General features: G+C 47.4%; 2 protein-coding genes across 3 annotated transcripts in view; one reads left to right on the top strand and one right to left on the bottom strand.

Annotated features, from left to right (window-relative positions):
* The window catches only part of GLCE (glucuronic acid epimerase), a 57,335-nt gene extending 47,552 nt beyond the window's left edge, over positions 1-9,783 (bottom strand). The window contains exon 1 of one of the 2 annotated variants that reach the window (XM_035130649.3): positions 9,640-9,783. The gene's annotated coding sequence lies outside the window, so the exon portion shown is untranslated. The remainder of the gene's footprint in view (positions 1-9,639) is intronic. The other variant, XM_035130651.3, reaches the window with a different exon arrangement.
* A 2,947-nt stretch (positions 9,784-12,730) lies between these two features.
* LOC132593217 (RING finger protein 223-like) lies at positions 12,731-14,888 on the top strand. Its single transcript, XM_060282957.2, has one exon. It carries the CDS (start codon positions 13,039-13,041, stop codon positions 13,675-13,677), a length of 639 nt encoding a protein of 212 aa, XP_060138940.1. The 5' UTR covers positions 12,731-13,038; the 3' UTR covers positions 13,678-14,888.
* Positions 14,889-15,003: the final 115 nt, after the last annotated feature.

Raw genomic sequence — 15,003 nt, 5'->3', positions numbered from 1 at the left:
GCTTGGGCAAGTGTGACAGCAGGACATGCCACCATAAAGGTTGGCCCAAACAAATTTCCACAAGTCACCCAACCTCAATGAAAGGCTCTAGCAAAGCTCCACTAACAAGGCAGCTCTTTCTAACAGTCACCGCTTGGTTGCACAGAGATTTAAGAGAAATTGCAAGAGCTGACTAATGCATGATCTTTGCTTGCTTCAAATCCAGAGCCCAAGGCCACCACTGTGGATTCTGTGGGTGCAACAGCACCTTTGAAGGCTCCTTCTGATGTCCAAGAAGCCTCTAAGCTCCCCCTACTCGCTCTCTCCCCCTAATCCTCTTGGTCTTGAGGTGGGGAGAGTAGTTACATTATTCTCCCTTGAACTGTATGTGGGATTGAAAGAGAAAGCTGGAAGAGTGATGCTCTTTCCCACTTCTTTCAACTCTCTGAGCTTTCCAAGGCTCTGAGAGTACTCACGGTATATGGAAGAAAGCAGATTTGTAAAGTGTTCAGTCTGGCCAAGATTCACATTCATTATGACAAATCTACACAGAATCACCTATCCTTAACCAGGAGAGTTGGTGTCCCTTAATATCTGTAGTGGGAAAGAGGGCAGATTTAGCTCTTGATTACAATTCACAGACAGTTAACCTGAAGGACAGTAAGAGCTGTTCAACAGTGGAACCAACTCCCTCGGGAGGCTGTGGAGTGGACTCTCCTTCACTGGAGGTGTTTAAGCAGAGGTTGGATGGCCATCTGTCTTGGATGCTTTAGTCGAGATTCCTGCATTGAAAGGGGTTGAAATAGATGACCCTTGGGGTACCTTCCAACTCTACGGTTCCATGAAGCCTAGTTGTTCCTTGTAAAATAAAGTGGTTTCGCTTCTCTATTGGCAAGAGAGTGGAAAACACAGAGGTAAGAAAATGATTCTCGCATTTTATTCTCCTTGCATGTTGTTTGGAAAAGCATCCTCATCTGAGAAGGTAACATAAAGAGGAGATTTATGCCTTAAAAAGGAGAAAAGCTTCTTACAATTCAAAGACAATGCTGGGCAGAGAGCAGCAGGAGATTAGTCCCATAGATTGAGATGTGGAGGGCAGATAACACAGACTTCCGGATAGGACTAAACAGAAAGGAGAAAGGGAAGTGGGAAAGGGAAGCATTAAGGCATTACAGTATAACCAAGAAGCTATTTGCTAAAGCTGTTTTGGGGAGATCGGTTGGGTGCCAAAAACTGTCTTTGTTTTGAAGGATTGGAACTTCCAGAAGGCTGATAAAGAGGGCTTATCATCATTGTCCACTGCACCAGCACTGTCCCCTGTCCACTGTTGCTGGTTCATCTCTAGAGGAGGAGAGAAGAGGGAGCCACTGGAAGCCATCTAATCTGTAGAGAGGGCCCTTCCCCTTGGAACCTCCAGAGAGCTTAAAAGCTCTTTCTGCACCCAACACAAAACAGCTCTTAAGGTTGAAACAAAAAAACCAAAAAAAATCCTTCCAGTAGCACCTTAGAGACCAACTAAGTTTGTCATTGGTATGAGCTTTCGTGTGCGTGCACATGAAAGCTCATACCAATGACAAACTTAGTTGGTCTCTAAGGTGCTACTGGAAGGAATTTTTTTACAGTATTTTGTTTCGACGTCAGACCAACACGGCTACCTACCTGTAACTAGCTCTTAAGGTTTCTGTATTGTGTGCACTTAATTTTCACAATTTCAACCAGCTGGCCTTCTACCGTGCAAGGTTGCAATCGCACAAGTTAAATGTGCGTAAGTTGTGATCACACTGTACATCCAATTTATTTGGTTTTCCCTGTATTCCCCCACCAGCTCCTCACGTACATAATCCTTGCAATCATTAATATACCGGTATGTATTATCTCCATCCAAAAGGATTGTGGAAGGCTATCTTTAGCACAGATTCTTAGGCATGCTTACTGCACTAAAGGAAAATCCACCAGAAAAGTAATCACTTATTATTTCTGCTACTTGGCTTAGTTTGTAATTCCATTCTCTGCAGAGTTTTTCTTTTGACCTTATTATTCCTGCAGAAATTATGACTACAAAAAGAAGAGTTACTGCAGAACACAACTTGAGACCGCCAACTGAACACAGCCCTCTAGCAGCAAAACACACCTGGTACCTTGAACAACAACATCTGGTTGGTCACAGGTTCTCTTGACTGGCTACTGGACAAAACTGAAGCTAGCAAACCGATTCCTCTGAGTTTATCAATCTAAAGCAGGGTTGTAATTTTTTCTTGATTTATTGTTTTATCTTTTGTAAACCACTTTGAAGGTTTTTTTATTATTTTATTTTACAATCAAGCCAATGACCCATTTAGTCCAGCATCATGTTCTTACAGTGGCAGACGAGCTGCCTGTAGGAAACCAAAAGCAGGATTCAAGCACAAAAGCAGTCTAGTAATTAGCCACTATAGCAAGGCAGAACTCCCAGATATGAGGTAGTACACCCCTGCCCAATGGATGTTAGGGGCTAGGGCTGGGTATCGCCCCAAATCGTGATATCAGTTTCATTATTTTTGACCTGGCAATATTGCAAATCATGGGGGACAGTGTGTGCATGCACACGCGGTGCAAAAAAAACACAATGTGGGGAAAACTATGAAGCCAGCCAATGCCTCTACATCGTTCCATCCTTATTTCAGACATGGCGATATATCAGTATATCGTGATACCTCTGGTTTGCCAGAAGCGGCTTTGTCATGCTGGCCACATGACCTGGAAGCTATACGCCGGCTCCCTCGGCCAATAATGCGAGATGAGCGCGCAACCCCAGAGTCGGTCACAACTGGACCTAATGGTCAGGGGTCCCTTTACCTTTACCTTTTAGCTGGTGATATATCATGCTGTTGAAAACCAGGTATCACCCAGCCTTATTAGGAACTCACAGTAAGTGCCTATCTCCATCATGCTCTCCTTGAGAGCTCTCCAGGAGTATCCTTAGCTAGACACTGTTGGGAAGCAGAGTGCTGAACCTGATGGGCACTTGATCCAGTCCAGTATAGCCAACCCTTCTGCTTGTTTTGCATCATGCAAGGCTTTGTTTCCACCAGCGCCTAGAGGACTCCAAATTGATTAGAGGGGGCAGTGCACTGTTTGCAGCAGAGTGGATGACCCAGAGAACGTCTGCCTGCAAGTGGATATGGAACATAGCAAACTGACACAGCTCCACATTCCATTTCAGCTCAGATGGGTTGCAGGGGGTGGGGGTGGGGACTGTTGAGAAAGGGGAGTCTAATAAGAGAAAGGTAAGTGGCCAGGTTTGAAAACAGATGTGCAGCAACGAGAGCAACCAGGTCACACCCGGCCACACTACAGAAAGCACCCTGATAGAATCAGCATTGTAAACAGAAGTGCTATTGTCAAAGAATCGATCCGATAATAAAAAGAGCTAAGGGACAATTGTCTTGCAGAAAATTACTGCCAAGGGCTGCCAGATCCAGGCTCTGTGCGTCTTTCTGGGCTATCGGCCAGCTGCTAATCATTATAGGGCCTTGGCTAATTTTGAGCTCTGCAAATAAACTGCACAACACCATGGCCTGCGCAAAGTTCTCTCCTACTACGTCTTATTAAACCCTGCTGTGTGCTTTAGCTAACCTACAGCTTGTCCACAGAGGCTGCAATATTAATGCAAACATCAAGGAGCCACTGAAGCTTCACCAGACACACCTGTTAACACGACTGGTGTGTATTTTCCTCCTGAAAAACGGAAGGCAGTACATTAATTTTGTCTCGCATCTCACGCCACGGGCAGAAAACGGAGCGCAGATTAAGAGACTAAGAAGCCCATTTGCTAACCTTCTAATGCTGCTGCAGTTTAACATTTATACAGCACCATGTGCTACACACTGTGCATAAGACACACACAAGCCTTGCAGTGAAGGGCGGAAGAGAACTCACAGTCTATGTTAGCCAGACAGAGAGATGAATGGAGAGAGTGGTCCACAGTGGTAAGAGAGAATCAGGTGTCACAGGAGGCCCAGAAACAGAAGTGTGAGTGTGGCTCATAAAAGGACTGGTTCAAGAAGTGAGAAGGAAAAAGAAGCAGTTTGGGAACTATTTGGGGGGGGGTGACTCAAATACAAGCAACATGGTCAGAATGAGAAGCAGAGTGAGATCTGGTGTGGTGCAGTGGTCAAAGCCATACTTGGGTGATCTTGGGGGCCAGTCACTGCCTCTCAGCCTAACCTACCTCGCAGGGTCGTTGTGGGGATTAAAGGAGGAGGCGGAGAACCATGTATGCCACCTTGAACTCCTTGGAAATAAATGCATCATCATAATAAATACAGTGGTACCTCGACTTACGAACGATTCGACAACCAAATTTTTCGACTTATGAATGGGGGTAATAGCCGCGCACTTACGAATGTCTCGACATCCGGAAAAAAACCGTGGCGGTTTTAGATAGGGATTTTTCGACTTACGAATTTTTAGATAGGGTTGCTTCAACTTACGAATTTTTCTGTTTTCAATGCATTCCTATGGGAAATCGCGTTTCCAATGGCGTTTTTCGACTAACGAATTTTTCAACTTACGAAGGTGCCTTCGGAACGTATTAAATTTGTAAGTCGAGGCACCACTGTAATGTCAAAAGGCAGTCATGGAGTCTGTGTGCAGTAGAGGGAACAAGGAGGGTTGCTAAGGAGGGACACTGCACCACATACACTGGGGAAACAGAAGTGAAGCTGGATCCTGCAACAAAATGTTGCAGCATGCCATAATTTTGTTCAGAGACCCAGTTGCCTCATTGCATCCCTGCTCCTCCCCACAGTCAGTCAATATTCTATACCCATGGGACAGAGCTGGTACTCATTGGTTGGTGGGAGGCTTTAAGTTGTGAGGTTGAGCCTTATGCCCAGCCCAAGCTATATTAAAATATTTAGATTACTTCCACCTCTGGAAGAGTTCACCTATCTAGACAATAAAGGGGGTCTATTTTATCCGTTTAATATCCAGGTAACTTCTCTCCTCCTTTTTCCAGCCTACTCCACTACATCTCCCTCCTACCCAGTTCCCATCTTTTACCCTCTCAGTCAGCCAATGTTCCACGTCATGGAGTCCTTATGCCATAGGTGGTCCTGCCCTCTAGAGATTTTGGACTACATCTCCTATCATCCTTGCCCATTGGCTGTGCTGGTTGAGCCTGATGGGCGCTGTTGTCCAAACAACCTGGAGGGCTTCACATTGTCTACCCTGCCTTATGCTGCTGTTTTGGGGTTCCCCCTTATAGACTTTCCTTATTAAGGAAACCTTGAGGTTAACCAGAGTCTTCAGTGCTGCCTCCCTTGTGTTAGGGTGATGTAGTTTTGGCTGCGTTACAATGTGAACACAGTAAGACTTGAATCAGAAATATAGGGGACGATGGGCTGTAACATCTGGGGTAAGAACCTTGGAGTTAATGCTGGGTGCCACAAGGCAGTGCAATTCTAGCACAACACATTTATCATAATGCAGTATTGTGGCGCTGTTTCTTCGCCCTATAAAAAGCATGATTTGCTGCCAATCAATGGGCTAAATCAGTCATCAAACCACTGTTCACTTCATGCCTAGTTAAAGGAGATTGTCTTTTTCGGCCAGGATTCTAGACTAGCATCACGGCAAACGACATCACACCTAGCACAAAATTTTATATATTTCTTAAGGTGCTCTGTTCAGTTCTCAAGCCAGCGACAAGAGAATAGACTGCTTGCTGTCAGTTCTCTCCAGGACAAAGCCCTGCATTTATCAATCAGCTGTGCAAGAAGAACACAGCAGCAAGTATTTCCAGAAATACCAAAGCAACACTGACCCATTTTGGCTGGAGGAAGAGGAGACCTGAATTCTTCAGGATGTGCTTCCCACCATCCAGGATAAGGATTCGGGCTCCGCTCAATATGTGAGCAAACTGCTTAAGCAAATTTATTGACTACATTTATATCCCACCTTCTTCTCCAAGGAGCTCAAGGTGGCATACATGGTTCTTTCTCCAAGTCCTCATTTAATCCGCACAAACCCCTGTGAGGTAGGTGAGGCTGAGAGGCAGTGACTGGCCCAGGGTCACTCAGTGAGCTTTGTAGCTGAGCAGGGATTTGAACTCTGGTCTGCCAGGTCATAGTCTGGCACTCCAACCACTACACCACACTGACTCTCAAATTGCAGCGGCAATTTCGTGTAAGAAATATTAATGAAACTGCCTCTGATTAGTCTTGCTGTTTCGCACATGTGTTGAGAAGCCACAAATGCCCAAATTCAGAGATTCTCTGGTGCAGAATGATAATGCGCTGCCATCAACACATAGGTGCCACATTATTAATCGTACTCGGCATTTATACAGCAGTTGAACATGTTCAAAGTGCTGTGTGTATATTATCACATGTGACCTCAAGAGTACTGCAGGCATTACTATTCTCATAAACCTAGTAAGCTCATGAATGCAAGAGGCAAGATTTCAACTAGGGATCCTTAAGGTTCCCCTGTCAGTATCTTGGTTAGAAATTAGCTAGCTGCCAGGCACATTTTGCAATGGGCATGGGCCCAACTGGATCTCTGGATGCTGTGCTGGCGACTGACATCTCCATCTGGCTGGCCCTTTCAGCTAAGGCTGCCATACATCCAGACATAGCCGGAGTACAGCAGTCAGAAATTTGAATTTGAGATTTTGAAAAAGAAGGGGGGGAAGCAACTTTGGCTAAAAATAAAATAAAAACAAAAACTTTTGTGTCCAGATTTTCACTTCTTGAAATATGGCAACCCTAGGTAAGCAGAAGAGCGTATTTACTGCATTCATATCCCATCATTTTCTCCGAGTACATGGTTCACCCACACCCACACCCATCAATCCCTACAACGATCCTGTGAGGTAGGTTAAGAGGCTGTGACTGGCCCAAGGTCACCCAGTGAGCTTCCTGACTCAGTTGAGATTTAAACCTGATCTCCAATATCCTAGTGCAACACTCTAACTGTTACACCATACTGGCTTCCTAGAGTACTTCCGCTATGGGGCAGCTATATAAATTAAGTAGGTAAATAAATATGGGGAAAGCAAAATGTCACTTTAAAAAGGGTCTAAAATATTTTTCTTGAAGATTGAATTTGTTTTGTTTTTGTTTTGCTTTGAGATTTTCTTCTTTAAAATACGAAGTGGTATAGAAATAATAACAACACATTCCACAGGAAAAAAAGGTGTCTAGACATTTCATTGTGGTGACCATAACTTAGGTTTAAAGTGCCATTTGGCAATTAGCTTATATATCTGAGTTTCTAACACCACCAGTCAGCATAGCTGTATGATGTTGCATCTGACGGGAACATGGATGTGCTGAGCTGCATCTAATAGGAGTTGTCATTCAAAACATCTTGAGGGCTCCAGGTTGATGAAGACTGTTCCACGCCAAACCAGTTCTAGGAATTCTTATTCCTACACAGAAATACTTTCCCCATAGGAGTCTGGAAAGACGCAAGACCTAAGCACACCTTGCCGTCACCTACAATGCAGACTATTCACAGCATTTCCAACACTGGTTACGTCAAATGACAGCAGCGCCACTTTATAAAAGCACACACACCCACACACCCCACATTGTGACACCCATGGCTCCCCAAAGAATACTTGGCATCGTTTTTGGTAATAGGTGCTAACTTAAGGTCAGGAGAGCTGCCTTTGTTTTTCAAACAGCTCCTCTCCAGCTAACTCTTGCAACACCATTTTTTCCACAAGGTTCGCTTTGCTGCCTCGGTCCTGAGAGTGCAGGTGCTAGCACCACACAAAGAGCTATTCACAAACTTGCTCCCAAGCCCAGACTGCACCTGCACAGCAGTGAAACAAACACAAAGACACAGCTCTTTTGGCCAGGTGGGCAACCTTGGAGACTGCAAGTTAACATCCCCCTGAAAGTGCCCATCACTTCATACCTAGTTAAGTCAGGCTTGCAAATTATCTGCACTCCAGTTTACTAACGCACCATAAATTCTTCCATATGCTTTGCTAATTACCTTCCTCAGGGTTGCTAAATTTTCATCCTTTAGGCCACACAATGCACCAGCAACAAACCCAGCTGTTTAACAATGATGCGAGCATCAACATCCCAAGTGGACAACATCTTTTTCACTCTGTGAAATTCCAAACAGTCTGCTCTCCATTTCAAATCTAGATTCTCAGAGACTGCAGCCACAGAAACGTGAACTTCACATGCGAAAGGAAAGGAACAGATAGAGTACAGTATCTACTCAAAGACTGTGCAATGGGTGCAACTGAGACTACAAAAAAAAAAGTCCCAGGCAACCTCAAACTTTGAAGTGTTCCTTCCAGCTAGAATCATACAAGGCCAGGACTCAGTGGATGGAAATCTTGCTAGCCATTGGATTTTCTCATTCAGACATATTGAACCCTGACATATCTCCTTCTCTTTAGCACTCCTACACACCACACAAAAAAACCTGCAAGTTTTTGGCTGTTACCAAACTGTTATCTCTGCAGTCACCTTAAGAATGTAAGAGTTTTGCTAGATCAGGTCATTGCCCCTTCCAGTCCAGCATCCTGTGGCCAACCAGATGACTCAAAAGGGAAACCGGCAAGCAAGACCTGAGCACCGTCCCCGCCTATGGTTTCCAGCAACTGTATTCAGAAGCATTCCTGCCTCCAACCTTGGAGGCACAGCATAGCCATCATGGCTAGTAGCCACTGATCACCTTCTCAGAACAATCACAACTAGACGAGTCTTCCCCAACCTGATGCTGTCCAGCAGTTGCAGACTACAACTCCCATCAGTGTCAGCCTGCACAGCCATAAGGTCTATTCCAGCACAGCCGTATGACACAGCGTCTGATGGGAGTTGTAGTCCAAAACTGCTAACAGGCAACAGGTTGAGAAAAGCTGGGGTGCCCCAGTGCTAGAGTCAGGGTTGTTGTTGTTGTTTTACATTGTAAGCCTCTTGGGGAAGACTCCTGCCTCCCTTTGCCAAAGTCAATTTGCAAAGGGCTATCTGCACATTGACACAGCCAACACTAACACAGCCGTTACCCACCATGTTGCCTGAGGGGAAGAAAAAGTGTTATCCAGAAGTACCCAAAAAAACAAAACCCCTGACTCCTGGGGCAAGAAAAGGGAAGAGCTCAACAAAGGCCAGCTGCGCTTGTTGTGCATTGGGGGGCAGCCATGGGTTCAACCCAGTCCCTGAAGTAAGGCCATACCCTAACCCTGTCTGTTATGAAGTGGGGGGGGACAGAACACACCTCAGCAACAAAGCCCCCTTTTCTCAGGAAAAGGTACCCCCCTCTCCCTCCCTCATTTGTATATATAATTTTAGGGGAGGGAATGGAAAGAGGACCCCCATAACTTCCACCGACAGTAAAAAGGGGGGACTGTCCCTTAAATACATAAGGTAGGAAAGTTATTGGGAGAGAGCAAGTCACCCACAGACACCCCCAATCCTTTCCTGGACTTGCTGGCCTCCTCTAAACCCACCCCCCAAATACTGAGAAGACCTTCCTTCCCAAACACCCCCAAATGAGGAAACACCCCCCAGGAGGCAACAGGGAGACCCACCCCTTTCCATCTTCCAACCCACCCACCCCATTTGGCTCTTCCCGGGGAGAAAAGGGCGCCGCATCCACAAACACAGCACCCCACTTTTGACTGGCTGCCCTACCGCCTCACCCTCTTACCTGCGCGGACGGGTCCTTGAAACACAGGGTTTTTTCCGCTCCCCTCCGTTCTCCTCTGGGGCAGCCCGGCCCAGGCAGCCACTCAGCAGGAGAGAAAGAGAGTGAATGAGCGCGCGGGGAGAGTAGTAGCAGCAGCAGCAGCAGCAGACTCGGCGAGGAGACGCCGCCCCCTTCCGACTTCCCGCGAGAGCCACACAGGCAAGGAAGGAGAGGGCGGGGCCGCAAGCGAGAGCTCTCGCGCCGTCAATCAAACCAAGGCACTCGTCTATTTGACGTGTGCAAGGATGGGAGGGATGGAGGGATGGGTTGCTCTCTACTCCTCCCCTGCAGCTCCTCTGCACGGAAGCCCAATCACAACACGCCAACCCGCTTGGCCAATCACGAGTTGCTCCGCCTCTGCCAGGGCAAAAGGGGGGGAGAGAGGCGGGCCGAGGGTAGGACAGCCGACCAATCGTGAGAGCGGTTGGAGGCGCTTTAGCCAATCGGATGACGCGGAGGTCTGCGCGTTTTTCTTTTCTCTCTTTCTCGCCTTGATTTGGAGCCCGCAAAGTGATGCTCTGCTTCATTTTCACCTGTGCAAAGGGGGGAGGGATTGGGGGGGAAAGGGGGGTTTAAAGGGTCAGGGACCAGCCGAAATGTGGGGTGCAGGCAGCAGGCATGCAGTCCTTCTTAATGCAAAAAGTGTCATTTTACTTCGTTCTGAAGATGTGGAACTAAAAACAGCAAATGCATAGGGCGGTAATCAGAGCTGAGCCAAGTCAACCACATCCATTAATGTCAGTGGGGCTACTCTGAGTGCGGCTGACTTTGGCTGCAGCCCATAGGTTGCCACGGCTACTCTGGGCAGCTTCCAACGTATATAAAAACATAAAATATTAAATATTAATAAACTTCCCAATACAGGGCTGCCTTCAGATGGCTTGGGGGTCAGATAACTCCATAATATCCACATCTCTCTGAGGAAAATTGGGACATCAAAAGGAAAAGCGGGACATTCTGGGATCAAATCAGAAACTGGGGCAGCTTCTTTAAATCCGAGACTCTCCCTGGAAAATAGAGTCACTTGGAACGTCTGCCATACAGCCATGCTTGCTGGGGCTGATGGGAGCTGTAGTTCAAAAAAAAAAGGAGGGCACTGCATTGGAGAAGGTTGCTTGCACAAATTTGGTGTGCCTGGCATCCAAAATCTCCCAGTAATTTTTGCTGCAGGGTAGTATTTCTCCCTTGGTATCGTACCAAGAGTACAGTCTTCCACATATTTACTCCAGACTAAGCTCATTTAAGTTTAGTAGGTTTTACTCCTAGGTCACTGGCTGCAGGATCGCAGTCTTAACCAATGGCACGCTGACCTTCCTTATAGGACAGCAAATTAACATGAATGTGAGCCAAAATTAAACCATCATTTTAATTGGCCATCATTAAAATGTCGCAGTGAATGTGTTTTAATTATAGGCTGTTTCTCTTCATTGTTCATTAACCAAAAGCGGTCTACAAGATCAAATGCAACTACGTCCACATCACTAAATAAAAAATAAAAAATACCCCCCAATTGTCCCGCAGGTGGTTTCTATGGCGACATATGCTATTGCAGTGTCAAGAACTTGCCACACACACAGCAAGAATAAAATGCTTGTGGAAAATCTCCAAAGAGATTTAGGGATATGAAAGGCAATCAGTTTTTAAGAGCATAAAAGGTACTTATAACCTCGGCTGTCACAGCAAGTCACTTCCATGAATTACAATTGCAAATGGATTCAAAGCTATAATGATGCTTCTACATTCCTTGTGAGATGTAAGAGTTCATACACAATGCAGTCTTTGTACTCAGTGCGTTTCACATAAAAAATTCTCAGGAAGTGTTACATGGCAAAGCTCAGGTGCCACAAAATATTAGAGAGCCTTTATTTTATTTTATTTTAATCTCCCTTTTAGGATTTAGGTGGGGTGCTGGCTCTGTGGTACAGCATCAGCTCTGCATGCTAAAGTTCCCAAATTCAATCCCCATCATTTCAAGTTTTAAAAAGAACGCCTGAGAAAACCTCTCAGACTCTTTACATAGCACAATCCCAGAAAATGCAGGTGTCCTAATGCAAGAGTAATATATGAGCAAAGGAAGCTGCTTTCTACTGAGTCAGTAGAAGCTTGAACTGTTATGAGGGCCCCTTCGCAACCAGCAACAAGATTTGGGTTGCCCCAGTGACCTTCTTCAATGGGGTTGTTCCATGACAGATCGCCACATATGGTTTTTTTATTAACTACTACATCTCAGATATTGATTAAAATGGCTGTTGTGTATTTTCTCACCTGTCCAAGTCACGGGGGTGGAAAAAATGCTTTATACCTTATAGTTTTTAAGCCCTGCATTGGGCAAAAGATTCCTGCAGTGCAGGGGGGCTGGAGTAGAATCAGGCATCCCCAAACTCGGCTTTCCAGCTGTTTTGGAACTACAACTCCCATCATCCCTAGCTTACAGGACCAGTGGTTAGGGATGATGGGAATTGTACTCCCAAAACAGCTGGAGGGCCAAGTTTGGGGAAGCCTGGACTAGATGGTCCTCATGAGATAATCTAGGAAAAGCACACACCAATAAATATATTTTAGAAAGGGGCAGCCTCTCCTCTTTGCCCGCTCTCCAGCAGCCACTATGAGCTGCCCAGGAAGGAGGCCAACAGCAGCAGCCATGGAGAGGTCATGGGATGTTCCCTTGCTGCTGCATCCACTGTCCCTTGGGATAAGCGCCAGCTCCTCCTCCTCCTCCTGGATTTTGGCAGTGGCAGCGCTGGCAGGGGAGAATAGGGACATTCTGGGATCAAATCAGAAGCTGGGTTGGCTTTCATAATTCCGGGACTCTCCCTGGGAAACTTGGAAAGCATGCAGTCACTTCCTTGACAAAGCTTTTGTTTGCAGATTAAACATACGTAGTTCATGGAGGTGTGCAGATAGGAACAGGTTGGCATCAGAGGTGGAATGGCTGGGAGGGACACACAAATACTGGGAGTGCCAGCATTTAAAGGGATACCCCCATTGCTGTTGGCTGGCCAGCCCTGCCCAGCCCCAGTTGCTAAGCAAGCAGGACTCTCTGCCCACACAGAGGGAGGGAAGGAAAGGTGCCACACACAAGGCTGGTTGCCCAGCCTCACTGGCTAGATGCACAAGAGCCCATCTTGGGAGGAGGGCTAAGAACTCCCTCGAAAGGGTCCCAGAGGCGGCCTCTGAGTCTGGAGTGGCTGCAGGATTTCAAGCAGCCTGGAGGACTCTTGTGGCCAGGGTCCCACCAACATGAGAAACTCCAGAGGCTCCAGTTCTCATCTGAGCCCATCATCAAACTAGGGTTGGTGAGGCCACCCTCAGCAAGGAGGCCAGGAATCACGGACCTGTGTGGTGGGGAAGTCTATCCCTATGGAGGTTCTGGACTCTCTGGAAAGTGGCTCCAGGTCTAGCCAGGGGCAGGCGGAAGCCATGGACCCTTCGCCTACCGCTGCAAGCCGAACAGTGGAAGAAGGGGCATCTGCAGCGGAGTGTCCCATTTGCTACCTCTCCTTTGACGATGTCTTCAGGGCCCCTCGCCTCCTGCCTTGCTCCCACACTTTCTGCTTGGAGTGCCTGGCCAGGCTGTGCGTCTTCCTCAAGCCAAGCCAGAGATTCCAGTGCCCGCTCTGCAGGGGGAGCGTCCCCTTACCCTACGGAGGAGTCCCCAGGCTTCCGGTCAACATGGACATCATCCAGCAGTTCCCCCCGTGGATGAGGGAGGTTCAGGAGGTCTGGCTGGACGGCTTCCATCTGTGCTGGCGCAGGAAGCTGCCAGGGAATGCAAAAGAAGAAGAGGCCTTTGCGGTGCTCGTGACCGTGGAATTGCTCAAGGCTGCCGCGCCCCGAGGGTCTGACCCCAGGGAGCTCGTTGTCGTCCACCCCGTATCCAGATGCTGGGAAACGTGCTGCCTCTTGTGGGACCACTACCCTGGACTCTTCTGTGCCGCTGCCCTGATGGTCTTGGGGGTCTTGCTGTCCACAGCCCTAATGTTCGGATTGCAGCGCTAATGCTGGAGGTTGCAGCGCTGAGCTGAGCTTGGCTGCCTGCCTTCTATCAGCTCCAGTGCAAGGCTGCTCACTTGCTTTGGGTAGGGTGGCCATTTGCATATGCAAATGAGCACATCTCTCTCTCTCTCTCTCTCTCTCTCTCTCTCTCTCTCTCTCTCTCTCTCTCTCTCATTATAAGTGAGTGGTGAAGTTTAAGATTAAGCAGGTTAAGTGAACACTTTGCCCTACAGATGCAAGTGCACCAGAGGAACAAAAAGGGGCACATTTAAAAATCTACCCAAAAACACTGGATTCTGCAGTCTGTGGAAACAGGCAGATTGTGTGTTTTTCTGTGATTCTGCGGTGGTGTCAAAACTCCAGGACCCTCCAGCCTGGGCCCCTCACCTCAGGCTCCTGGAAGTTATGCTCAGAGCACTCCCTCCAGCCTCTTCAGTCTTTCCACCTCCTTCCCACTTGTTTTAAGCCTTTTCCACCCTGAGGGCTAGAAACAGGCCAGTCAGCAGCCACCAGCCCAAAGGACTCCTCCCTGCCTTGAGCTGCTGTGTCCTCTCCCTCCATGTGTGGGCCACTTGCCTAGGAGTGGCGTGCAGACACCCATGGGTGCCAAATGCTTCTCCCATCTTGGGTGGCCACGTAGCTGCCTCCACCTCCCTGCAGCTCCAGGCTCTGAGGAAAGACCAAGCTGTGACTGGGGGTCCTGAGCCACAGAAGTTTGCAGGTCAACATTTACAAGAGCTTTCCTGCTGCTGCAATAGCAAACTGTGGCAGCGACCTCGCACAGAAAGACCTTGGAAGAAAGCATTTCCTCGCCACCACACACATGCCTCGTTCCTTTCTTAAGAGTCCAGGCAAGGCTGCAGAGAGGTGGAGGCAGGCAGGGACCATGTGGCCACCAGAGATGGGTGCCAACTTGCATGGTCTGAAGGAGGGAAGAGGAGGGAGCAATTTGCGGCTCTGCCTCCTGGCCTTGAGCTTTCCCTTCGCTCATGGGTTGTTAGAAGAACTGAACTTGCTTCTTTCCTCCTCCCTCCCAAATCTGTTTTCCTTTTATACCATGCCTTTAAGAACTGTAAGCCTGAGGGGCAGTGACTGTTTTGTTTGTTCTGATCCATAAGCTGTTCTGGGAACCTTTGGGGTCTGAAGAGTGAGATTTTTTTATATATAAAAATTGGCGGGTGGGTAAATAAACACTCATGTGCTTGCCCTGAGAACTACTGGAATCATGTGTGTGTATGTCTCTCTCTCTCTCTCTCTCTCTCTCTCTGTGTGTGTGTGTGTGTGTGTATAAAACTGGCTCAGATGACAAATGCACAAACACAAAGTGCT

This window comes from Zootoca vivipara, chromosome 13 (assembly GCF_965207765.1).
Source record: "Zootoca vivipara chromosome 13, rZooViv2.hap1.1, whole genome shotgun sequence".
NCBI lineage: Eukaryota > Metazoa > Chordata > Lepidosauria > Squamata > Lacertidae > Zootoca > Zootoca vivipara.
This window is presented reverse-complemented; position numbering and strand designations above follow the sequence as displayed.

Coding starts and splice junctions, on each gene's coding strand:
- LOC132593217 (XM_060282957.2), top strand. CDS start 13,039: ATGGAGGTTCTGGACTCTCTGGAAAGTGGCTCCAGGTCTAGCCAGGGG.